The sequence below is a fragment of the Heloderma suspectum genome, chromosome 17, assembly GCF_057233095.1.
Source record: "Heloderma suspectum isolate Gila_16-S chromosome 17, 16-S_ref, whole genome shotgun sequence".
Taxonomy (NCBI): Eukaryota; Metazoa; Chordata; class Lepidosauria; order Squamata; family Helodermatidae; genus Heloderma; species Heloderma suspectum.
The window spans coordinates 5,623,576-5,647,592 of NC_139474.1; the positions used below are offsets into that span (position 1 = coordinate 5,623,576).

General features: G+C 50.1%; 1 protein-coding gene across 3 annotated transcripts in view; it reads right to left on the minus strand.

Annotated features, from left to right (window-relative positions):
- PCNX3 (pecanex 3) overlaps window positions 1–23,448 on the minus strand; it is a 61,690-nt gene extending 38,242 nt beyond the window's left edge. For 2 of the 3 annotated variants that reach the window (XM_084823454.1, XM_084823452.1), the window contains exons 1-12: window positions 23,347–23,448; window positions 22,420–22,613; window positions 18,734–18,927; window positions 17,572–17,674; window positions 16,197–16,236; window positions 15,320–15,415; window positions 12,365–13,660; window positions 10,544–10,673; window positions 8,262–8,431; window positions 6,710–6,809; window positions 2,264–2,399; window positions 678–838 (exon numbers count right to left, since the gene is read on the minus strand). In XM_084823454.1, coding sequence (XP_084679580.1) covers window positions 678–838; window positions 2,264–2,399; window positions 6,710–6,809; window positions 8,262–8,431; window positions 10,544–10,673; window positions 12,365–13,660; window positions 15,320–15,415; window positions 16,197–16,236; window positions 17,572–17,674; window positions 18,734–18,927; window positions 22,420–22,613; window positions 23,347–23,428 — 2,702 coding nt within the window. In that variant the 5' untranslated portion in view covers window positions 23,429–23,448. Of the gene's footprint in view, window positions 1–677; window positions 839–2,263; window positions 2,400–6,709; window positions 6,810–8,261; window positions 8,432–10,543; window positions 10,674–12,364; window positions 13,661–15,319; window positions 15,416–16,196; window positions 16,237–17,571; window positions 17,675–18,733; window positions 18,928–22,419; window positions 22,614–23,201; window positions 23,291–23,346 lie in introns of those variants that run through there. The other variant, XM_084823453.1, reaches the window with a different exon arrangement.
- Between the last annotated feature and the right edge of the window lie 569 nt (window positions 23,449–24,017).

The following is a 24,017-nucleotide window of genomic DNA, read 5'->3' on the forward strand; positions in this document are numbered from 1 at the left end:
GTCTAGATAGCAACCCTCCATCCCAGTATTATGCCTGCAGCCCACCACCTTTTTCCTTGCTCCCTGGGGACAGGATTTAAATCTATACTTAATGGTAGGGTAGAGCAATAGAAGCCGGTGCCCCTGAGCATGTTCAGAAGGCTGAATGCAGGGCAAAGAACTTAAGAGCCTTGCTGGGTCAGACCAAGCGTCCGACCAGTCCAGCATTCTGTTCACACAGTGGCCAACCAGCTGCCCACAGGAAACCCACAAGCAGAGCATGAGTGCAACAGCACCCTCCGTCCCATGTTCTCCAGCAACTGGTGCACATTGGCTCACTAACTCTGATACTGGAGGAAGCACAGAGCCATCAGGACTAGTAGCCATTGTTAGCTTGACCCTCCATAAATTATCCCATTCCCTTTTCAAGCCATCCAAATGGGTGGCCATCACTACGTCTCATGGAAGTGAATTCCATCATTTGACTCTGCGCTGTGTGAAGACGTCCTTCCTTTGATCTGTCCTGAATCTCCCACCAATCAGCTTCATGGGAGGACCCCTTTGGGTTCTGGTATTATGCGAGAGGGGAAAAAAATGTCCCCCTCTCCGCTTTCACCACACCAGGCATCATTTTGAACTCCTCTATCATCTCTCCCCTTACTCGCCTTTTCGCCAAGCTAAACAATCCGAGCACTCACCGGTCCAGCAAAGCCAGCAGCGCCAGCCGGTCGTAGCGCACACGCATCCAGCGCCCTGGCAGCACCCAGAACTTGTAGTACTGCCGTGGGTGGCACTTATCCTCAATCATGAGCGTGTTCTCCTGGGACTCATGCAGCGATTCTTGGTCCAGAAGGTCGAACTGGGGAAAGAGGAAATGAATCAGGTACATTCAAGCCCTCGGTACCCCCTGTATCACCCCCAAATCCAGGGGTGGGCAGGCGCACCACAGAATAGGGATGTATGGATTTTGTAAAATCCATTCTGCCAGCATTTCACAGATTGCCAGGTGCCTTTTGTTCAGTTGTCTGCTCACTGATGGAACCAGATGTTTTCCAATTCCCTAAATTCGCACTTGCAAAAATTTACACTTGCAAAAATTTGCCCTTGTGAAAATGTGCCAATCCCCCCCGCCCCCTGCAATGCACTTTTTCAGCTGGTGCTTTTTTATTTTGCTTATTTTTCTACGACTGAATTTGCGTAAAACTCTGGAAAGGAAAAAAAAACAAAAACAGTCCGCAAGTCCATGGCATCCATGTGAGTAGGGAAAAGCAGGCCTGTGGCAGAATCCGTGGGTTGGATGCATAGAAATCTGAACTCATTTGATTCCATTGCGGATTTCTCCGACATTCCAACCACAGAACACTCGAATGTAACGTGAAACAAAAAGAAGAAGCCAAGATTAATGTGCAAAGTCCTTGCAGCTGAAATCTAAAAGCTGTATGCCTAAAGAAAAAAAAAAAAATGCACGCACACCCTGACTTTTCCTTATTTGCTAATGTCTCTCTCCTGGCTCCATCCAGTTTTTTCCAAACCAAAACAAAAATCAAATTCTGCTAAGCCCATTTCAGTTTGTTTGTTTTTAGAGTGAGAAAGAAATAACGACAAAAATACACTTGGGTGCCTCACGTCACTTGGAGAATCAAGGTTTTGCCATGCTTGATAAAGCTGATTTATCTAAAGTTGAGGAGGGGGAAGCAAATACCAGAAACTCAGAGGGCTTTGCCACACCCGCAATACACACAGGGTCACAGCTCCCACAGCATCCTATAAAAGAAATGTGATGGCATGATACTCCCAAAAGGCAGGTAATGTTTTAACTAAAGCTGGCAATTAGGGCCCTTCAGTTTTGTTTTTAAATGTGATATTCTGCTTTTAGATCTTTACGCCGCTGTTGGCTTTGACTCTGGTTTTATTCTGCTTCAAACATTTAATGTTTTTATATTATGTTTTACCATCTTGTAGTCTGGAGTTTTAATTCCTGTGAGCTGCCCAGAGAGCTTTGGCTATCGGGTGGTACAGAAATGTAGTAAATAAAAAAAATTAAAAAGACAAACCGCCAGTTTCACAGTTCGAACAGTTTGCTCCGATAGTAAAACTCAGGTTGGTTTCCAATTAGCACTGAAAGCCTTACTTATTGTTATCAGATTTATGCCCTGTCTTTCCACACTAGGCGTGCAAGCAGCATTCCGAAACAGATCAACACAACGCAACCTTGGATCTCCAGACACCTTTTGGAGGAGACCGAGGCTGTGGCGACGTTGCCACCCTGGTCTCAGGGCCTCACCTCAGGGATCTCCAGTGGCACTCTGCGGACTTGCATGCCCTGGAGAACCACGGGTCGTGGCTGCAGCAGCGTGAGGGCAGGAGTCCCTTCGGGCACCTCCGCGGAATTGAAGCTGGAGGAATGCGAATGTCTGTCCCTGCCAAGGCAAACAGAGGGTGAGGATGGGGCAGCAAGCACCTGAGCAGGCCTCACGGAACCACACCCCAGGGCAGGCTGACAAAGCGGTCCCTCCACAATCAGCATTTCCTGGAAATCTAGGCTTTCTGTACACCAGGGATGGGGCACCCCAGACTTGGGGGCCAAATGTGGCCCTCCGGGATTCCCAGATGGCCACGCCCCTTCCCCTGGCTCAACCCCTTTTCTCCCAACAACCAAGGGTTTGGTGGTTCCCTGGCACTTGTGTAGTCCACCCCCCCCCCATTCTAAATGGTTGAAATGCCTCTCTGAAGGCTCAGTTGTGGAGAATAAAGGCTGGGTAACAATATATAAATACTCTGTCTTAAATTCTAAAAGAAAATATTTCGTAATCCAAAGCTGTTCAATTTTTCCAGTCGTTCAGAAAAAAACAAAAACGTTCCTCGGAAGAAAACGGGGCAGAAAACGGGTTTTTCTCACATTTTTCCGAGCCTTCACATCTCTACTTACACCACCAATTATCCTGGGATACCCACTCCTGGAGTCACTTTAACCTCTTCTTTATTTTATTTATCCCGGGATACCCACTCCTGGAGTCACTTTAACCTCTTCTTTATTTTATTTATCCCAGGATACCCACTCCTGGAGTCACTTTAACCTCTTCTTTATTTTATTTATCCTGGGATACCCACTCCTGGAGTCACTTTAACCTCTTCTTTATTTTATTTATCCATTTATCCCGGGATACCCACTCCTGGAGTCACTTTAATCTCTTCTTTATTTTATTTATCCCGGGATACCCACTCCTGGAGTCACTTTAACCTCTTCTTTATTTTATTTATTTACTACATTTACACCCTGCCAAGGAGTTCGGTCTCCAGCAAAGGAGATCGTTACCTTGTCGTAATGCTGGAGCTTGAGCACCTCAGTGACATCATGAGCTAAACCGCGAAGGGACACCCAAGACGGGAAGGTCATGGCACAGAGATCAGACTAAATACGATCCCTGGGGAAGGAAACGGAAACCCACCCCAGTATTCTTGCCATGAAAACTAAATGGATCAGTACACCCAGAGATATGTCGGTATACCATCGGAAGACGGGACTCCCAGGTCGGAAGATGGTCAAAATGCTACTGGGGAGGAACAGAGGATAAGTTCAACTAGCCCCAGATGTGATGACGCAGCTAGCTCAAAGCCGAAAGGACGGCTAGCAGCCGATGGTGCTGGTGGTGAACGATGACTCCGATGTTCTAAAGATCAACACACCATAGGAACCTGGAATGTAAGATCTATGAGCCAGAGCAAATTGGATGTGGTTATTGGGGAGATGTCAAGATTAAATATAGACATTTTGGGTGTCAGTGAACTGAAATGGACTGGAATGGGCCATTTCACATCAAATGACCACCAGATCTACTACTGTGGATAAGAGGGCCACAGAAGAAATGGAGTAGCCTTCATAATTCATAATAAAGTGGCTAAAGCAGTGCTTGGATACAATCCAAAAAATGACAGAATGATCTCAATTCGAATTCAGGGTAAGCCATTTAACATCACAGTGATCCAAATATACGCCCCAACCACAGATGCTGAAGAAGCAGAAGTAGATCAGTTCTATGAGGATCTGCAGCACCTACTGGATAGTACGCCAAAAAAAGATGTTATTTTCATTACAGGAGACCGGAATGCTAAGGTGGGTAGTCAAACGACACCTGGAATTACAGGCAAGCATGGTCTGGGAGAACAAAATGAAGCAGACATAGGCTGATAGAATTTTGCCAAGACAACTCACTGTGAATAACAAACACTCTCTTCCAACAACCTAAGAGATGACTTTATACATGGACTTCACCAGACGGTCGACACCGAAATCAGATTGTCTACATCCTTTGTAGCCAAAGGTGGCGGACGACTATGCAGTCGGTAAAAACAAGACCTGGAGCTGACTGTAGTTCAGATCATGAACTTCTTATTGCACAATTTAGAATCAGACTCAAGAGAATAGGGAAGACCCACAGATCAGTTAGATATGAGCTCACTAATATTCCTAATGAATGTGCAGTGGAGGTGAAGAATAGATTTAAGGGACTAGATTTAGTAGATAGGGTCCCGGAAGAACTATGGACAGAAGTTCGCAACACTGTTCAGGAGGCGGCAACAAAAAACATCCCAAAGAGAAAGAAAACCAAGAAGGCAAGATGACTGTCTGCTGAGACACTGGAAGCAGCCCAAGAAAGAAGGAAAGCAAAAGGCAACAGTGATAGGGGGAGATATGCCCAATTAAATGCAAAATTCCAGAGGTTAGCCAGAAGAGATAAGGAATTATTTTTAAACAAGCAATGTGCAGAAGCGAAAGAAGATAATAGAATAGGAAGGACAAGAGACCTCTTCCAGAAAATTAGAAACATCAGAGGTAAATTCTGGGCAAAAATGGGTATGATCAAAAACAAAGATGGCAAGGACCTAACAGAAGCAGAAGAGGTCAAGAAAAGGTGGCAAGAATATACGGAAGATCTGTATAGGAAGGATAATAATATCGGGGACAGATTTGACGGTGTGGTCAGTGAGCTAGAGCCAGACATCCTGAAGAGTGCGGTTGAATGGGCCTTAAGAAGCATTGTTAATAACAAGGCAGCAGGAGATGACAGTATCCCAGCTGAACTGTTTAAAATCTTGCAAGATGATGCTGTCAAGGTGATGCATGCCATATGCCAGCAAATTTGTAAAATACAAGAATGGCCAAAAGATTGGAAAAAATCAACTTATATCCCCATACCAAAAAAGGGAAGCACCAAAGAATGTTCAAACTATCGAACGGTGGCACTTATTTCACATGCCAGTAAGGTAATGCTCAAGATCTTGCAAGGTAGACTCCAGCAATTCATGGAACGAGAATTGCCAGATGTACAAGCTGGGTTTAGAAAAGGCAGAGGAACTAGAGCCCAAATTGCCAATATCCGCTGGATAATGGAGAAAGCCAGGGAGTTTCAGAAAAACATCTATTTCTGTTTTATTGACTATTCTAAAGCCTTTGACTGTGTGGATCATAACAAATTGTGGCAAGTTCTTGGTGGTATGGGGATACCAAGTCATCTTGTCTGCCTCCTGACGAATCTGTATAACGACCAAGTAGCAACGGTAAGAACAGACCATGGAACAACGGACTGGTTTAAGATTGGGAAAGGAGTACAGCAGGGTTGTATACTCTCACCCTACCTATTCAAACTGTACGCAGAACAAATCATCATGCAACATGCTGGGCTTGATGAAGCCAAGGCTGGAGTTAAAATTGCTGGAAGAAACATTAACAATCTCACATATGCAGATGATACCACTTTGATGGCTGAAAGCAAGGAGGAGCTGAGGAACCTCATGATGAAGGTGAAAGAAGAAAGTGCAAAAGCTGGGTTGCAGTTAAACCTTAAAAAAACCAAGATTATGGCAACCAGCTTGATTGATAATTGGCAAATAGAGGGAGAAAACGTGGAGGCAGTGACAGACTTTGTCTTTCTAGGCGCAAACATTACTGCAGATACTGACTGCAGCCAGGAAATCAGAAGACGTTTACTTCTTGGGAGGAGAGCAATGACAAATCTTAATAAAATAGTGAAGAGCAGAGACATCACACTGACAACAAAGGTCCACATAGTTCAAGCAATGGTATTCCCCGTAGTAACCTATGGCTGCGAGAGCTGGACCATAAGGAAGGCTGAGCAAAGGTAGATGCTTTTGAACTGTGGTGCTGGAGGAAAATTCTGAGAGTGCCTTGGACTGCAAGAAGATCAAACCAGTCCATACTCCAGGAAATAAAGCCAGACTGCTCACTTGAGGGAAGGATATTAAAGGCAAAACTGAAGTACTTTGGCCACATAATGAGAAGACAGGATACCCTGGAGAAGATGCTGATGCTGATGCTAGGGAAAGTGGAAGGCAAAAGGAAGAGGGCAAGATGGATGGATGACATTCTGGAGGTGACAGACTCGACCTTGGGGGTGCTGGGGGTGGCGACGGCCGACAGGAAGCTCTGGCGTTGGCTGGTCCATGAAGTCACGAAGAGTCGGAAGCGACTGACCGAATAAACAACAACAAGGAGTTCGGTGCAGCACATGCAGTTCTTCCCTCCCAACTGATTTCATCCATACTTTTAAAAAGTCGTGCTTGGTAAACAGAAGCCAAGCAAACGTGCTAAATCAGATCTCCATCCATTCAGGGTGGTGGAGAATTGTCTGGGAAACTCTCCGAAACATTTTCCAGGAAACACACACCACCGGGGGAGTCCCATCGCAGGTACGGGCAAAGGGGGTCTCACCAGCCGCTGTTGGCTGTGGCGTGGTCCACGCTGACTTGCTGTCCCACAGGGTTCTCGTAGCCGCCCCCTGCTAGCCCAAAAGTATACGAGCGCCGGACTCCTGCGGGAGGAGGAGAGGAAGGAGGACAGGAATATCAGGGGCGGTTGCACAGGAGATTCCCATGCTGTTGGATCTCTTCTGACCGAGAAAGGGCCCGCACAAACAGATCCTCAGTACATTCACAAGAAACACCAGGAATGCATCTTTATCTTAAATGTGGGTTGGCCTTGCTGGCCCAGCCAGGCTTGCGACTACAAATGAAACAGGATGCAGTGCAAGAAATGGCCTCTTGGACTTCGAACATTGACCTTAGAATTACAGCTTGGTTAAAGTCAATGCAATGCAACGCCACCACAGAAGTTCTTCTGTGAAGAACAACTCAAAACTCGAAACACCTGTGAACAAGAGAAGACTGCTGGAGCAGACCAAAAGTCCATCTAGTTCAGCGTTCTGCTCTCACAGTGGCCAAACGGCTGTCGACCGGGAGCCCTGTGAGAGTACAAGGACCCATCCCTGACCGAGGGAGGAAGGCAGCCAGGGGGGCAACACAGGCCTGCAGATCTGGGGCAGGAAACTAGCTAGTGCTACTGTGGAGACCCCAGAGACCCATTTTCCCTCTCATTCTTCTTGCACTGGTGGGGAAGCTGCGGCCCCTCAGATGCTGTCGGACTCCAAATCCCATCAGCCTCAGCCAGAATGGCCAGTGATCAGGGACGAAGGGAGTTGTAGTCCAACAGCATCTGGAGGGCCACAGGTTGCCCAGCCCTTGTCTCAAGCAGGGATATTTCAGTCTGGCAAACGCTTCACACGCTAATAACTGCTCTATTTTCAGTAAGACACTGAAAGTAGTAAGTTCTGGAGGGGACTTGTGGCCCTCTAGAAGTTTTGGCCGACAACTCCCGGACCCCCCATAGGAACGTCGGAAGCTGCCTTAGACGGAGTCAGACCCTGGGTCCGCCTGGCCCAGTACTGTCGACACTGACTGGTAGCAGCGGCTCTCCAGGGTTTCAGACAGGAGTTTTTCCCTACCTGGAGATTTATTTTTATTTATTGCATTAATATTCCACCTTTTTTCCCTCTTGCCAGGAACCCAAGGTGGCTTACATTATCCTCCTCCTCTCCATTTTATCCTCACAACAACCCTGTGAGGTAGACTGAGCTGAGTGTCTGTGACGGGCCCAAAACCACCCAGCGAGCTTCCACGACTGAGGGGGGACTAGAACCCAGATCTCCCAGCACCCAATCCAGCACTCTCACTACACCAAACCTGGGATCTTTGGCATGTGAAGCAGGGGCTCTGTCACTGAGCTACCGCTCTTCCCTGAAGTTGCCCACCCCGATTTAGGGCTTTAAAGGCCATAATAATCATAAATATAACACTTAATAATATTAACCATCCTGTCCACATAGCATGTATGAATGGTGTCCTCCTGACCAGCCCCCTGCAGGAGCACCCCGCGCAGTCTGGCCTTCCTTTGTGTGTGGCTTCCCCTTGCTCACTTGCTCACTCACCGCTCTCATCATAGAAGTAGTGCACGGCGCCTTCCGAGGTGTCGTCGAAGTTGCAGGCTTCGTGGATGACCCCACGCGGCAGCAGGAGGGAGCTGGCAAACTGCAGGGCCGAGGGGAGGGTGAGAGCGCGGGAATGAGACGAGGCCCGGCCTCGCTGTAGATCCTGTAAACTGCACAGAGGACAAGGGGTGAGCAGACGGTAGAGACAGACGAACAAGCGATCCTCGCAACGGCCGAGATTCTCCAAACATGACCCTGAAACTCAGCTGACCTCGTTTCCTATGTTTTTGCTTTGTTTGAACATGAAAAGTGCATTTCCTAAAAGAGCACACACAAATGGTCCCCCCCGCTCCATAGAGTAAAGCATTAATGTGCACATTTTTAAAGTGCACATTTTTGAAAGCAGCCATTTTTAGAACGTAGATGCAAGTGCGGGAATTTACACACATATTTTCAGAGAACATGCACTCCTCCTCATGTTCAGTGTTGCAAACGAGACGTGTTCGTATGATTTGCGAACATAAAACAAAATTCTCATACATCCCTTTCAGCTGCACCATGACAAAGGCTGACTCTATACCTTTTTATTTTCCCAGGCAATTTTGTCTTTTAGCTCTGCTGTTTTAAACCTGTTACTATATTTTAAATCTCTGCATTGCTGCTAGGTTTTATTGCAGTTTGTACTTTTATACTGTAGTTTTAAGCTTTTACATTTTATATTGTATTTTATTCATTTATTTTGACAGCATTTGTATACCGTTGCATATCTAGACAGATTCTGGAGCAATGAACAATAAAAGAAACGAAATAGGGTAAAAGAATAAAACACCATGTTAAAATAATTACTATTTTTTAAAGGAAAGAGAGTTCTGATAAAACCGTGGCTGGTCACTCAAGGAAGGCTTCCTGAAATAATGTTTTCAGGAGGTGCCGGCAACAGCACAACGTTGGAGCCTGCTTGACCTCCAGAGGCATGGAGTTCCACAGAAAGGGGGCCACCACACTGAAGGCTCTTCTCCAGGTGGACTCCATAGGTCCATGTGGGACCAAGAGGAGCAAACCCTCCAATGACCTCAGTGACCAGGTAGGTTGGGAAGGGAGAAGGCGCTCTCTCAGGTATCCTGGTCCCAAAAACCTGTACGAGGGTCAAGAAGCAACAGTAAGAACCAGAGATGGAACAACCGATTGGTTCAAAATTGGGAAAGGAGTACGACAAGGCTGCATATTGTCACCCTGCTTATTTAACTTATATGCAGAGTACATCATGAGAAACGCCGGGTTGGATGAATCACAGGTAGGAATTAAGATTGCCGGGGAATTATCAACAACCTCAGATACGCAGATGATACCACCCTAATGGCAGAAAGCGAAGAGGATCTAAAGAGCCTCTTGTTGAGGGTGAAAGTGGAGAGTGCAAAAGCTGGTTTGAAACTCAACATTAAAAAAACTAAGATCATGGCATCTGGCCCCATCACTCCCTGACATATAGAAGGGGAAGAAATGGAAGCTGTACAGATTTTATTTTCTTGGGCTCCAAGATCACCGCAGACGGTGACTGTAGCCATGAAATTAAAAGACACTTGCTCCTTGGGAGGATAGCTATGGCAAACCTAGATAGCATAGTAAGAAGCAGAGACATCACCTTGCCGACAAAGGTCCGCATAATCAAAGCTATGGTTTTCCCAGTAGTAATGTATGGCTGTGAGAGCTGGACTATAAGGAAGGCTGAGCGCCGAAGAATTGATGCTTTTGAACTGTGGTGCTGGAGAAGACTCTTACGAGTCCCCTGGACTGCAAGGATGTCAAATCAGTCAGTCCTAAAGGAAATCAACCCTGAGTGCTCATTGGAAGGACAGATACTGAAGCTGAAGCTCAAATATTTTGGCCACCTAATGCAAACAGAAAACTCCCTGGAAAAGACCCTGATGCTGGGACAGACTGAAGGCAAAAGGAGAAGGGGACAGCAGAGGATGAGATGGCTAGATAGCATCACCGATGCAATGCATATGAACTTGAGCACGCTCTGGGAGAGAGCGCAGGACAGGAAGGCCTGGCGTGCTAAGGTCCATGGGGTCACGAAGAGTCAGACACGACTTAACGACTGAACAACAACACTAGTACTCAAACCTGAAACCTGGCCTGGTAGCGAATAGGCAGCTGATGATGTATTTTGTAGTTTTAATTGTTGTGAACCACCCAGAGAGCTTCGGCTATTGGGCGGCACAGAAACGTAATAAATAAATGAAATAAGTCGGTATTTGCAAAATGAGAGGTGGGCTTACCTGGGTGGAGATCCCATCACCGAGGACGGAGGGGTGGGGTTGCTGCCTGCGTTATGCCGCCGCCTCATGGCCTGCATGCGCTTCACACTGCTTGGCCGATCCAACTTGGGGCCCTCCTCCGCGGTGGGAGCTGAAAGAGAACAGGCGGGGTGGCCAACGAGGGGGAAGGCTGATGTGAAGCTTCTCCTGAAATCCTCACACCAATTTCCTGTCCACTCCTGGATCTGGCACAAACTCCTTGTTCTTAACTGCAAAACCCTCCACGGCCTGCCCATCGCTCTGCTCTTGTTTCCTGATCCCACCCCTGCCTCCTCCTGCAGCTCCACCAACCCACGCCGCCTGAGGGCCCCCTGCTCCCTGGACCTACTCCGCCCTTCCTCCCTTGCTGCCCCATACGCTTCCAGAACATCGCCGCGGTGCTACCTCTGTTGCTTCCAATCCCTCCTCACAACCCATCTCTGCCATGAAACCACTGGCTTGCCCCACAGCTCCCCTGCCCTACTGCAGGGGGGGCACCTTCCTGCTGCCGCCGCCACGCTGCCAAACTGCAGCGGAGGCTGCATCAGAGTCTGGGAGGCCAGACGCGGCCCACGGGGTGCAATCTGCCCATCTTGGTTCTACTGTAACGAAGCCTGACATGCAACTGAAAGAACTGCACACAGCCCTCTTGTTGACACCCCGTGCCTCCCCTTCTTCCGTAGCATCCCCCGTCGCGAATTTTCGACTGTAGGCTCTTCGGGGCAGGGACCCGTCCTCCTAGATCCTGTAAAGCGCCACGCAGGCTGATGCCACTGTATAAATACATACGTACGTATGGGGCCAACATTCATGCATTCCAGGCACCGTCTCGAATGACAGGAGCCCACCCAAAGGTTTCCCAAAAACGACCAAGGAAAGAGATGCCGCAGTCTCCCTAAGCAGCTGAATCCACTGTGCAAAGACTGTGGCCTTCCACGCTCAAGCTGCCTCTCAGCTCCATTCTCCCAGGAATATCCACAGGGGACAGCGTGAACTACGGTCGCCCCAGGCATCTTTGGGGAATCTCAGCCCCTTTCCACGTCGCCTTTATGTCTTTTTAACATTTATTATAAAATCTATATCTGGGGTCTTCAATGTGGTGCCCCTCCTGATTTTTATTTTATTTCTTGGTGGGGGGAAACTAAAAAATAGTAACGGGGGGGGGGGGCTGGCTTACAGCACAACACAGGGCTACCCTGCAGTGCCATCTTTATTTGGGTTCAAAAGAGTGGTTTTGTGCTTCGGAGCTCAGACCACCTCTTGTCTTAGGTTCTTGGGAAGTTACTTTCATTTTGGTCTCATCAGTGCACCTTCTAGGAAAATGAGCGTTCCGTCACCGGCCATGCCCACCATGGCAGCCATTTTATGAACAGGCAACCCCTGCCCCATGGCAGCCATTTTGTGAACGTGCCAGTGACATGCTTTCGAAATTCCAAACGTGGCTACTGCTCCCGAAAAGGCTGGGGACCCACAATCTATGTCACAGGAACATCGGAAGCTGCCTTCTGCTGAGTCAGGCCCTTGGTCCACCTAGCCCAGCGTTGTTGACACTGACTGGCAGCAGCGGCTCTCCAGGGTTGCAGGTGGGAATTTTCCAGCCCTACCTGGAGATGTTGGGGATCGAACTGAGGACCTTCCAAATGCGAAGCAGGGTCTCTATCACACAGAGCCACAGCCCCGTGCTCCCTGCGAGGCAGCCTACGACCATCCAAAGAAAAAGCATGCCCTCGGAGAGGGATGATCCCCCATTTGCGCCGAGGACATCAGAGCAGGTGGAGCTACGCCCGCACCTCAGGGACTTACCGCCTCCGATGGCCCCTTCAGCTGGCAGCTCCCCCCTCCAGCCTGGCTGGTTGGCTGACTGGCCGCGCACGGCGCTGCCCAACTCCGGCTCCGCCAGCTTCCCAGAGTGGGACTCCAAATCCGACTTGGAGACAGCAAGGGAGGCTGGGGGCTTGCCCTCCGCCCCATGGCCCCCATCCATGCTGAGCACCCGGGCGTGGGTCTTGGCACTGGCTGTACTCCCGGCTCGCTGGGCGTAGCGAGAGTGTTTGGGCGGGGGGGCGGCGCCTTCAGGGGCCAGGGGTGGCTTGGCCTCTGCGGTGGGGAGGCTCAGCTTGCCATGCTGGGCAGGTGGGTGGTGCTCGGGGGAGTAGCAGGAGGTGCTGGACGAGCTATCTGTGCTGTAGTTGCGCTGCGAGTGCAAGCTGGAGGCCCGGCTCAGGTCGCTGCAGTCACTCGAGTCCTCGTCGGCGAAGAAGCCCTCCGCGTAGGCCTTGCTGTCCAGCAGGGTGCGCATGGGCAGGTAGGCACTGCCGTGCTTGCGCGAGAGGCGCCGGTGGCCCTTGAGGTCCAGCTCCTTGGGTCGCACCACCTGCTCCGGCTCAGGGGGGCCTCCCCAGAGCTCACCGTCGCCCTTGACCGTGTCCAGGGAGTTCAGGGTGTTCTGCGTGTCGAAGCTCAGCTCCCCAAGGAGGCCCAGCTCAGGAGAGCGGAGCAGCTCGCTGTCCGAAAGGGCATCGGTGTCGCTGCCGCCCTCGGGAGGCGGGGACGGGCCAGGCCCTGCCGGCTCTTCCGGGGGGCCCCCGCCGGGGCCTGACCCCAACAGGGGGCTATCGAGGTGGGTGGAGTTGGTCTTCTCGCTACGGTAGCTGCTCAGGGTGCTGGGGGTCTCTTTGTCGGTGCCGCTGAAGCAGCTGTCCGAGGAGCCGACTTTGAGGGGACACTCCGGCCGGGGCTCCAGGGGCTGGTAGTCCGCTCCCGAGCGCCGCTTCTCCCGCCGGCAGTGGCCACCGGCTTCGGGCAACGCCAGGCTGAGGAAGCTCTGGCTGAGCTCCTCGCTTAAGCTGCTCTTGAGGAGAGGGCTCAGCGGAGTGTCCCCCACGCTCTCCGATTCGCTGGCAGGCCAGCAGGGGACTGCCCGCGATCCTGCCCCGGCCGGGGGAGACTGTTCGGAGGAGTCCGTGCTCTGGATTGACATCTGGACAGGGAGAGGGGGAGGCTGCTTCCGGCCGCTGGACGGGGGCTCCACCCTGGGAACAGGCAGCAGGGCGCCACTCGCACCTTCCAGGTCAGAGGGCACCATCACATCCACGCCAGCTGTGGAGCGGGGAAAAGATGGAGAGGAGAGTTTTAGGTCGGTCCACGCAAGCGTTCTTAATGGTCACCCCGAAACTCTGGAGCGCCTGTCCTATTGACTTGTGCCTTGCCCCATCGTTTAAGGCAAGCTTTGAAGATCTTCCTCTTTAACTGAGTGTAATTAGCATGTTGACTGCTCATTGGAAGGACAGATACTGAAGCTGAAGCTCAAATATTTTGGCCACCTAATGCAAAGAGAAAACTCTCTGGAAAAGACCCTGATGCTGGGAAAGACTGAAGGCAAAAGGAGAAGGGGACGGCAGAGGATGAGATGGCTAGATAGCATCACCGATGCAATGAATATGGACTTGAGCACACTCCAGGAGACAGCGGAGGACAGGAAGGCCTGGCGTGCTATGGCCCATGGGGTCACAAAGAGTCAGACATGACTGAACGACTGAACAACAACATACACATCAGTGTTATTTATTTATCAGAGTTGCATACTGCCTAACTGGCAAACGCCCTTGGGGCTTATAATAATAAAACCAAACAACAACAAACAACGCAACAATAAGAGGATCAAAATAATACAATTTTAAACATTAAAAACATTTACATTATTAAAAACACCGAAGAGCCAACCGTCGAATTGATAATCAAAGCAACACATTAAGGATTAAATGCCCACGTAAAGAGGAAGGTCTTACCCTGGTATGTAAACGTATACAATTAAGATGCCAAAATGTGGAGGTGGGGGAGACACATCGTTTGGCATCAGGTATTTCCCCCATACCCCAGTACTTAATTGTTTCGGCAATGCGAGAACCGGGGACCTACTCTGCGTGGTTTGTGAGCAGGTTGGAAAAATTTAAAGACTGTATTTCCCATTGAACACGATAACGGGTTTTTTTTATATTTATGGATACATTTTGTATATTTATACATGAAAGGAGACTTGCATAGCAGGTCCAGGCAAGACCTTGCAACCTGCTGCCAGTCCATTGGTGTAGATACAACCTTTTCAGCAGTGGCCTCCAGAAGCATGGAATGATCTCCCCACTGAAGCCAACAGTGCCATCTTTTTGGCACCAGGTTAAGACTGTCCTCTACTCCCAAGGATTTAATGGCATATGATGGGGCATTTATGCCACGGTCTGAATGTGTCTTATATTTTACTGAAATTAGCTGTTTAAATTGCTTTAAATTTTGTGTATTTTAAATCATTATGCTCTATTTTAACTGTGAATTGTTGTGAGCTGCCCAGAGAGCCTTGGCTATTGGGCAGGATAGAAATGAAATAAATAATAACAACAATAACACTGAGCTACATGGACTAATGACCTGATTCTGCAGAAGGCAGCTTCCCATGTCCTTTTTTAAATTCGCCCTTGATTCAAAACCATGAGGGCTAGCATCTTACTTCTCTTTGAGGGAAGTAGTATAGATAGCTCAGTGGCAGATCACCTGCTTGGCCTGCAAAGGTCCTAGGTTCAGTTCTCTGTATCTCCAATTCGGCCTGGGAAAGATCCCAACCTGAAGCCCTGGAGAGCTGCTGCCGCTCAGTGTGGAGACAGTACGGAGCCAGAGAGACCGGGCCACTTCTGATCTTTACGTCCCCGTCCCCCCACCTCCTGGTGGGGGGTCCTCCTCCACCACCAACCAAGACCAAAGACCTACCACAGTTCTCAGGGGAGCAGCGCTGAAGCATTTCCCGGTCGGCTGCTGTGACGATGACATTGTTGCTGCCCTGCTCACGCACCAGTTCTTTGATGTCTGTGGGATAAAGCAGCCGGAGGTGTGAGAGGGGCCGCCCCAGGCCATGCAAAGCTCACCGCCCCCTCCCTCAGCTATAGGAGGCTTGCGCCCCAAGGCACAAACGGAAGTGGAGAAGAGGGATGGGCAAATTCGCCGCCGTTCACCGAACCCCCGCTGTCCAGCTGACCGACCCCATTTGCTGCATGCGGCGAGCCGGCAGACAATCCGTGGGCGCTCAGCACGAGGCGCCTTGCTGCTCCGGCGGCTACCGTTCTGAGCAAAGGGTGCCTGTAAATAGGGCCATTTATGCACAGCTGCAGGCGTAAACAGTCTAATGATTTAGCATAAATGGCCCAGTTACAGCCCCCAGTTGAGCAAAGGGGGGGGATCTGCGGAACAAGCCACCATCCCCATCACCGCCCACCAACCCCTCGCTGTCTCCTTGCAAGGAGAGCGTGAGGGGTCGGTGGGTGGCGGAAAACCAAGTCGGGCCTCTGCCCCATGTCAGGAGCAGATCATCAGGACCACCCTCATCACAACCACTCTCTGCCCATGTTTAGAAACACATACAGAGGAAGGCAGCCCGGAAACAGTTGGGGTTGGGAGAGATCACGCATCATTGTAGCACTGGGCGGGGGGGTGGGGGTCACATGCAAGTCTATCCCCTGCAAAGGGGATTGTGCAGCAGCGCTCGGAGGACAGCTTCCCCAAACATCTAACTGAAAAGGAGCCAATGAGGACTGGCATACACAGGATCAACAGAGGCAGATCACACCCCCTGCCTCTCAGCAGTGCTCACCTCTTACGGGTCCCCCATTCTCCAGGTGAGGCAGCAGATCCTAGAAGAAGAAGGAAGGGATTAAAAAGTGGCACTGCTCTTCCACAAACGGATAACGGGGCGGGAGGGCAGGAATGGAAACCTGGAAGCCAGCTGGACCGCCACGCCATGGGAAAGGGCCGTAGCTCGGCTGGAGAGGACCTGCTTCGATCCCCGGCATCTGCAGGTAGAGCTGGGAACATTCCTGCCTGAAACCCTGGAGAGCCGTCGCTGCAGCGCGGACAAGCTAGACAGGCGAACGCTCTGACTGAGTGCAAGACGTGTGACGATGATCCTAACCGTCTCTTGATCAAGAGCAAGATCTGGCAGGGGTGGGGGGAGAAATACACTCTTTATGCAAGGATCTCTCGCACCTGTACTGATGTGCAGCCCACTCCCCTAGGGACAAGCACCTGCACGCAATTTGAACTCAAATGCCCGCTGCATGGGAACAAGACCACGAGAGCGCTGCTGCACTCGTGTCCTGCTTCTGGGCTCCCCAGAGACATCCACCGGGTGTCCTTATATAGTCCTGATGGCTCTGTGCTACAGCCAGTACCAGAGGCAGGATGCCTACGTGCACCAGTTGCTGTGGAACAGGGGTGGGAGGATGCTGTTGCACTCATGTCCTGTGGGTGGGTGACCCGTGGGCAGCTGGTTGGCCGCTGTGTGAACAGAATGCTGGACTGGATGGAGCCTTGGTCTGATCCAGCAGGGCTCTTATGTTCTTTGCCCTGCATTCAGACTTCTGTACATGCTCAGAGGCACCGGCTATCAATGGCTACTAGTCCTGATGACTCTAGTCTAGTACCAGAGGCAGTCTGCCTACGTACACCAGTTGCTGGGAACATGGGCAGGAGGGTGCTGTTGCACTCCTGTCCTGCTTGTGGGTTTCCCTGTGGGCAGCTGGTCGGCCACTGTGTGAACAGAATGCTGGACTAGCCAGACCCTTGGTCTGATCCAGCAGGGCTCTTCTGACATTCTTATGTCACTGTGGGAAACGGCATGTGGGACTAAATGGACCAGCACGGCCCTTTCTAGGTTCTACAATGCACAATCTGGGCAGGAGAGAGCTCCAGCACATCGGCTTTGTCCAAATTGTAAATAAGTTATTGAATCACAGAATGAGAAGGGAGCATCTAGGTGCAGCCCTACAGCTGCCCATCTATTTCCCCCAGAAAGCCCCCAAGGAAGACAATTCCTCTTGACAGAGCGCCCTGTCACTAAACTGCTCTAAAGGAAGCACTGTTCCTGCGTCGTCTCCACCCAGGAAAGGCGCAACCAAAGCCCTGATTCCTTCCCTTCCTGCCATCTCCCACCCCAGTGAAACAGCACCACTAGGCTTCCTCATTCTTACCATGACCTGGTTGAAGCCAAACACAGAATGCTGGGAACTGCACCGGACTGGAGGTGTAGAACTGACCTTCCGGAACACTGTCATCTCCACCCCGCCAGCATCTCTGCAAGGAGAGAGGGAGAGGAATGGAGCGAGGCCCAGATTTAAAAATGGGCATTTATGCTAAATTATACACTGGGATTTGCCAGCCCCCTAAACCATGCTGTCCCATGTGACAGTATACACACACAGGTCGGCAAAAGAGAGATGTGTCTATATGCTGAGCTGTCCTCCCTATCCGTTCTTCAGCAACCCAAAGAACACTTTTATTACCGATGTATTTACTTCAGTTCTGCTGGGAAAACAGACACTGCTCTAAGAAGGCAGCCACGGGAATTTCAAAGACCCACCAGGGCCAGGAATGACATTTGGAGGGCTGAAAATAATCCCACAAGAGACCACCAGAAGGCTCGTGGGGGCATCTCGGAAAGTTACAAGGTGTTCCAAGCTTTTCACAGACCGCTGCCTAAAACGTGTACATTGGCTCCCCAAAATTAATCCCATGAACTCAAAATAGGGTTTTCCGGCCCTATTCTGTAAGAAAGGAAAATCCCTAGTTATTCAACCTTGCCAGAGGTTCTAACCTGGTTGGAGTACTTAATGTCACGGTGAATCTGACCCAGAACCGAGCACTACAGAATAAAATGGATGATAAAAGCTTGAAGTCCATGTCCGGTGCCTGGAAGTACAGTAAGGAGGGCTGGCTTGATTAAAGGGGGAGGGGGATTCTAGCACAAAACAAACTAGATCTTGCAAATGTGGTGTAGTGGTCAGAGTGTTGAACTGGGACTGCGGAGCCACAGGTTCAAGTCCTCACTCAGCCACAAAGCTCACTGGGTGGCTTTGGGCCAGTCACTGACTCTCAGCCTAACCTACCTCACAGGGCTGTTGTGAGGATAAAATAGAGAGGGAGATGATCATGTAAGATGCCTTGCGCTCCTTGGAGGAAAGGTGGGATATAAAGGTACCAAATAAGACTAAAGTCGGCCCACTGCTACGCTATACTACAGAGGGCGAAGAGAGGATGCACAAACTAATCAGGGCTGTGCAAGCACACAAGGAAACTGTGCAGACATGAATGCTTAGTTGCCCCCCCTCCCCCGGCACCCCTGAAGCAACCTACCTGGCCAGGTTCCCCGCATCAGCCGCGGCTTCATCTTCAGCCTTGGCTGCCTCTGCCAGCGCCGAGTTCTTCTCCACAATCTCACCCTGGTCGAACATAGTGTGCAGGCGGTAGTTGATGGTCTTGACGGTGGTGAAGAACGTGGCCACCACCACACAGTACAGACCTGCCACAACAATGCTGGGAGGCATCACCTGCCACAGAAGAAGGCCACACGTTAAGAACAGAGCCATCAGTCCAGGACTCAGCACATAAAGCTGCTGCATGCACGTGCGCGCACACACACTAGGCACCTGCTCTCTGAGAAACGGAATTAGGGACACACACATGAAGATTTGCACCTTTGTAGCTTCCAGGTTCATATGTATTAAGTGAGGCAGCGCTTCTTTGGAACTCTGCCCCCCAGGATCAAAATGCTGGAAGCAAGCTTGTGAGTTACACAGAACTCTTCTTGGGACGCAGGTTTCAAAGCCAACTTTTTTATTTTATGTGTTAGCCGGCACTGACAACAGGAGGTAACCATTTACTTTTTCCTTTCAACTCCTGCACCTGCTGAGAGAGCTGTGTATAAATCAAGAGCTCCATCGAGCTTGCTTTGGCACCATCTTCACATACAATAGGGGGAAGATGCTTGCTGTTGACTTTTCAAAAGGAAAGCCGAGGCTCACATGTGTCTTTCCTTAATCCCAGTTTCAGCACAGAGGCTCTTCTGAATGCTGTCCAGCAGCCTGAGGGTTTTGCTCTGCAGCCTTCTGACTTGCAGTGCCGGAACCCAAACAGGACACCAGCGAGCAACTTGCTTTCAGCCCTGACACTTCGCTAACAAGCCTATTTTAGTCCCAGAGCTGCCAAGGACTAACAGAAACGCACCACCCGCTGCTCTCTGGATTGGGCCACTCAAATCATCCATCTGAGCTGCCCCATCACACCTCATCCCCAACCACACTTTGCAGCAGTGACTCAGAGAAATCTGGCCGCAATTAAGTGACATCCTTACAGTCACATTCCAGAACCCCCATCACAGAGACTTCCCTACATTAGCAATAATGGCAACTGGGCATCAGTCTTTGGAATCATGCCTCCTGTGTCGGGAAGGGCTGAGATAAGGCAACAACTAAATACAAAAACTAGGGGTTGTGGAAGAGCTGAAAGCAGAGCCCACATATTCCAGCTCACCTGGCTGCAATCCCACACACACACCCTGCCCCATGCCAACACGTACACCAAAGCCATGTCCTTTAACCAGCTAACTGGGAGTGGAGGGGTTCCTTCCTTCCCGGTACCGGCCAGCATCACATTTACAGATGCCCAAACAATTAGGAACTCCACATGCATGCGCGTGCACACACAACAGTTCTCTGACTGTAATTATGACCCCACTTTTATATAGCACAACCTCCACAGTGCTTCTCAAACCTCTGGCAAGGAGTCTATGCTTAACATGCTAACTACAATGCAAGGGGGTTGGGATTCTTTGTTTAGTTTTTTATATTTTCTTTACACATCTAAGCACATCTTTTTTTAACTTCAAAAATAAGAGCAGGGGGCTGATCAGGATCATGGCACATGGGGAGGGAGCTTGGTCTTTTTTCTTTCTTTTTTTTGCATGTTTTTATTATTTCATCAATGAACAATAAAACATGAAAACACAACTGACACCAGGCACGAAATAACCTATCGACCGGCAATGACCTGCATCTATTGATACAGATATATCAAACTGTAGGACTAAACTTCCTCTTGAAGGTCTATTGATCTAGATTTAGTTAGGGAGTATTAATTTGGGCTTTCCAGATGATTACATGTGATTATGGAGGTGTCAAACCCACCCACCCCCACTGCTCTGGCTGGCTAAAGAAATCCAGGGTTGTCAACATGTGTAAAAGTCATTGCCAACTGCATTATTATGCCTGGTCCTTAGCTCTTTGGTTAACTTTTCTAGTATGGCAATACCTCAAAGCCTCCCTTCTCAGCTTTCAATTGACAGCCAGCTTGTAGATTTCCATACTGAGATTTCCATTCTTGCTGCAGTCCAGAAGAGTGTTAGTAAATCCTTAGGCAGTAGATGCTTGTTGTCTCCCACAAAGAGGGAGAGCAGTCCCAATTCTGCTGTTTTACATATGTCCTGATTTGTAACTTTTCTTACCAAACGAAATCTCTCTATGACTTTGCGGTCCCAGCATATGCGTTTAAAGGTCCCACTCTGAGCACAGCCTCTCCAGCATTGGAGGCTGCTCATGGGGAGGGAGCTATCAACCATGACTGCTATATACAACCTCTGGGGTCCAGAGGCAGAATGCCTCTCAGTACCAGTTGCTGGGGAGCACTAGGAGGGAGCTGTTGCTGTCATGTCCTTCTTGTGGGCTTCCCAGAGGCAGATTCTGATTAGTCACTGTGAGGACTAGGATACTGGACTCAATGGATCCTTGGCCTGATCCAGCAAGGCTCTTCTTATGTTAAACCTTTCCCTTGAATCACAGTCCCAAGGGAATCCCCCTTGCTACCACCACCAGCTTAGGGGGGAAGGTGGGGGAGGAATTTTGCCAGAACCACAGTGCATTGGGAAAAGCTTTTTAAAAGACATCTCTCCATATTTTATTGATTGATTTGAACCTCGCCTTTCTATTGAGAAAAATGGCACTCAAAGCAACTTATAATCATAAATAAAACTTAATTAAAACAATAATGAAACAAATGCGTTAAAACGCAACTAAAAGCACAACAACAACAGAATAAAAACAGCGCCCAACAGACCAGCTTGCATGCCAAAGTCCTGCTTGAATAAAAAGGTCTTCGTATGCTGGTGGAAGGACATCACAGAGGGAGCAAACCTAGCCCATACTCCATGCTACCAATCAGGAGGTCCTGTGGCTATTATTCTAAAGTTAAAAACCGAATTCATACATTTAGCATATCCAGGTTTGGCCCTTCACTTGCTTCCACAGTGATATTTCTATCTGCTCAAACCACTAACAGCAATTTCTGGTTTCTGGAGAGAGCTAACAGCCCAGCTTCTTCCCTAGAGACATTCTCAACTTTCCTAAAGCAAGCACTGAAAAGGTGTTGCTTGCAGGCCATGAGGGCAAGACACCGAGCTTTTGATCCGAAAACAAAAAAAGGCTGTTGTGGTGGGGTGTCCAATCAATACACATTAGACATTCCAGTCAAGAATTAGACACTCTCAGCTTGAAACTAAAATGCAAGGCATTCTGAATCACTTGCCAGCCAGCCCTGAAATTCATCCTGAGATTACTGCAACCCTGTTTCAATTTCTCATTGAAACTTTCCAACTTCTCATTTTGCAAAGGCAATGCAAGCTTAATGGAGAGATTCAGGAGGCAAAAGGGCGAACAGCTACCAGGACCGATTGATGCAAGACGCTGAAATTTCAAGAGCCTCCAGTATTTCTATCGAGTCCATAGCATGCTGGAATTCTCTTCTACCTGCGCTGTTAATTTCAACCATTGCACACTTTTGTGTGTCTTAAAGGAAAACAAAGAAATTAGTAGATAAACAGGGAGGGGAAAGCTGTTCCAGGCATGAAGAGGATTACGGGAGAAGGCACACACCATACAGCACTTTTGTACATGGAAAACTGCTATAGAAGTTCACGCCAACAGTACACAAACACACGCATTTCTTCCTGCCCAAAGTCCACCTGCCCGAGCTACTGCTCCCAGACTCACCATATACAGCAGGAAAGGGAAGATGAGCAGGAAGATCCAGGTATAGAGATGGAAGCAATTGGAGAAGGTGCTCTGGTGCGGGTCGAAGAACCAGCCACCAGTCAGTGAGGCCCAGACGCCCTGGCGTAGGATCTGCAAGACCTGGGACCCCATCTCCACGGCGGGGCTTCCTCTTCTTCCTCGCCGTCCTCCTCCTCCTCAGGGAACACCACAGCCCAGCTGGCACTCACAAATTCCTTCATCAAGGCAACTTGAAGCCCATGATCCACCAGGGCTGGAGGAAATCCAGAACCCTCTTCTTCCCTTAGCTGTCGCTCCCCGCAAACCCTTCTCTAGCCAAGGAGGGGGAAAGGGGGGTGACTCACCACAGGACTTTGCCCCCCATTCGGAGCACTCGTACCGCCACTATTTACCCTCCCGCGCAGGCAAATACCCCCTCCTCTTTTGCCACCAGTCTCCCTCCCCTCCCCTCCCCCTGCCCCAGTACTCATGCCATTTTGCCTTCCAGAAATGGGGGTTCCACCAGGCTAAGGAGCCGGGGACGTAATTGTACCCGCACAAGCACCAGAGGAGGACCGACGCCACTAGGACTTGGGGAGGGAAGCAAAAAAAGGAGGGCACGCAAGGGGGGGGGAGGAGCTCCCCCAAAACACTCACGAGGAGGAGAGTGAGCCCCAAGACCTGGCCAACAGAAGGCCTGTACCGGAAGTAGCCTAGGAGGGATGCTAACTGGGGGTGCAGGCACAGGCAAGGGGAGGGCAGGAGAAACACCCCCAAATTACCGGGGGTCCTTTGGGGAAGTTGGGAGAAGAACGGCCCCGGGGAACGAGCGGCCCCCTCCCCTCAAAACGGCGCAGGGGAGCCCAGTCTTGTTCACTTCCGGGGTCAAGGTTCAGCCCCGCTTGGGCCAGGAGCAGAGGCGAGCACCTGGCGGCTGAAGCTCATCACGGACTGGGGAGGCCGGAAGAGGAGCCCGAGAAGCAGCAGGAGCAGCGGCGGCAGCGCGCATGCGCCGTCCTCTCCCGTTCCCCTTCCAGACCGGAAGCAGAAATCGAGGGGCAAGAGAGGGAGAGGCTGTGGGTGGAGCCACAGAGATACGAAAAGGGAGAGACGCGCACACACACACACACACATTCCTGGAGTTTCCGGCTTCAGTAGAGCTTCTTTTTTTTTTAATAGAAGTTTTTCTTGTATTTGTGAATGGGCAGCAATATGTATCTATAGGCACAAGGAGTCTTTTTGGAGATTTGCTCTCTCTGCAAGCCGATGGAGCGCAAGGCTCCTGCATGCATTTGAGCGCAGGATTTGGCTCTGAGGGGGCAATGCGAATAGACTGCCCTCAGTGGAGGCTGGTGGCTCGGATTTTGGTGGGGCTGTAAATGCATCCTGACTTTCAGTTAGAACCAGCCAGGGCTCTGAAGGAGCTCTCCAAGGTGCTGCAGCTATTTATGGGGTAGGATGCAGCCCCTTGGATAGCACCTCTGGAGTTCTGGCTGGAGCCACCAGCCTCCACCAGAATAGGCTAACCTTTTGCTGCGACCTGAGGAGGTTTTGTATGGGGGATTTGGGGCTGGAGCTCGAAGCCGGAAAGGGCCGTA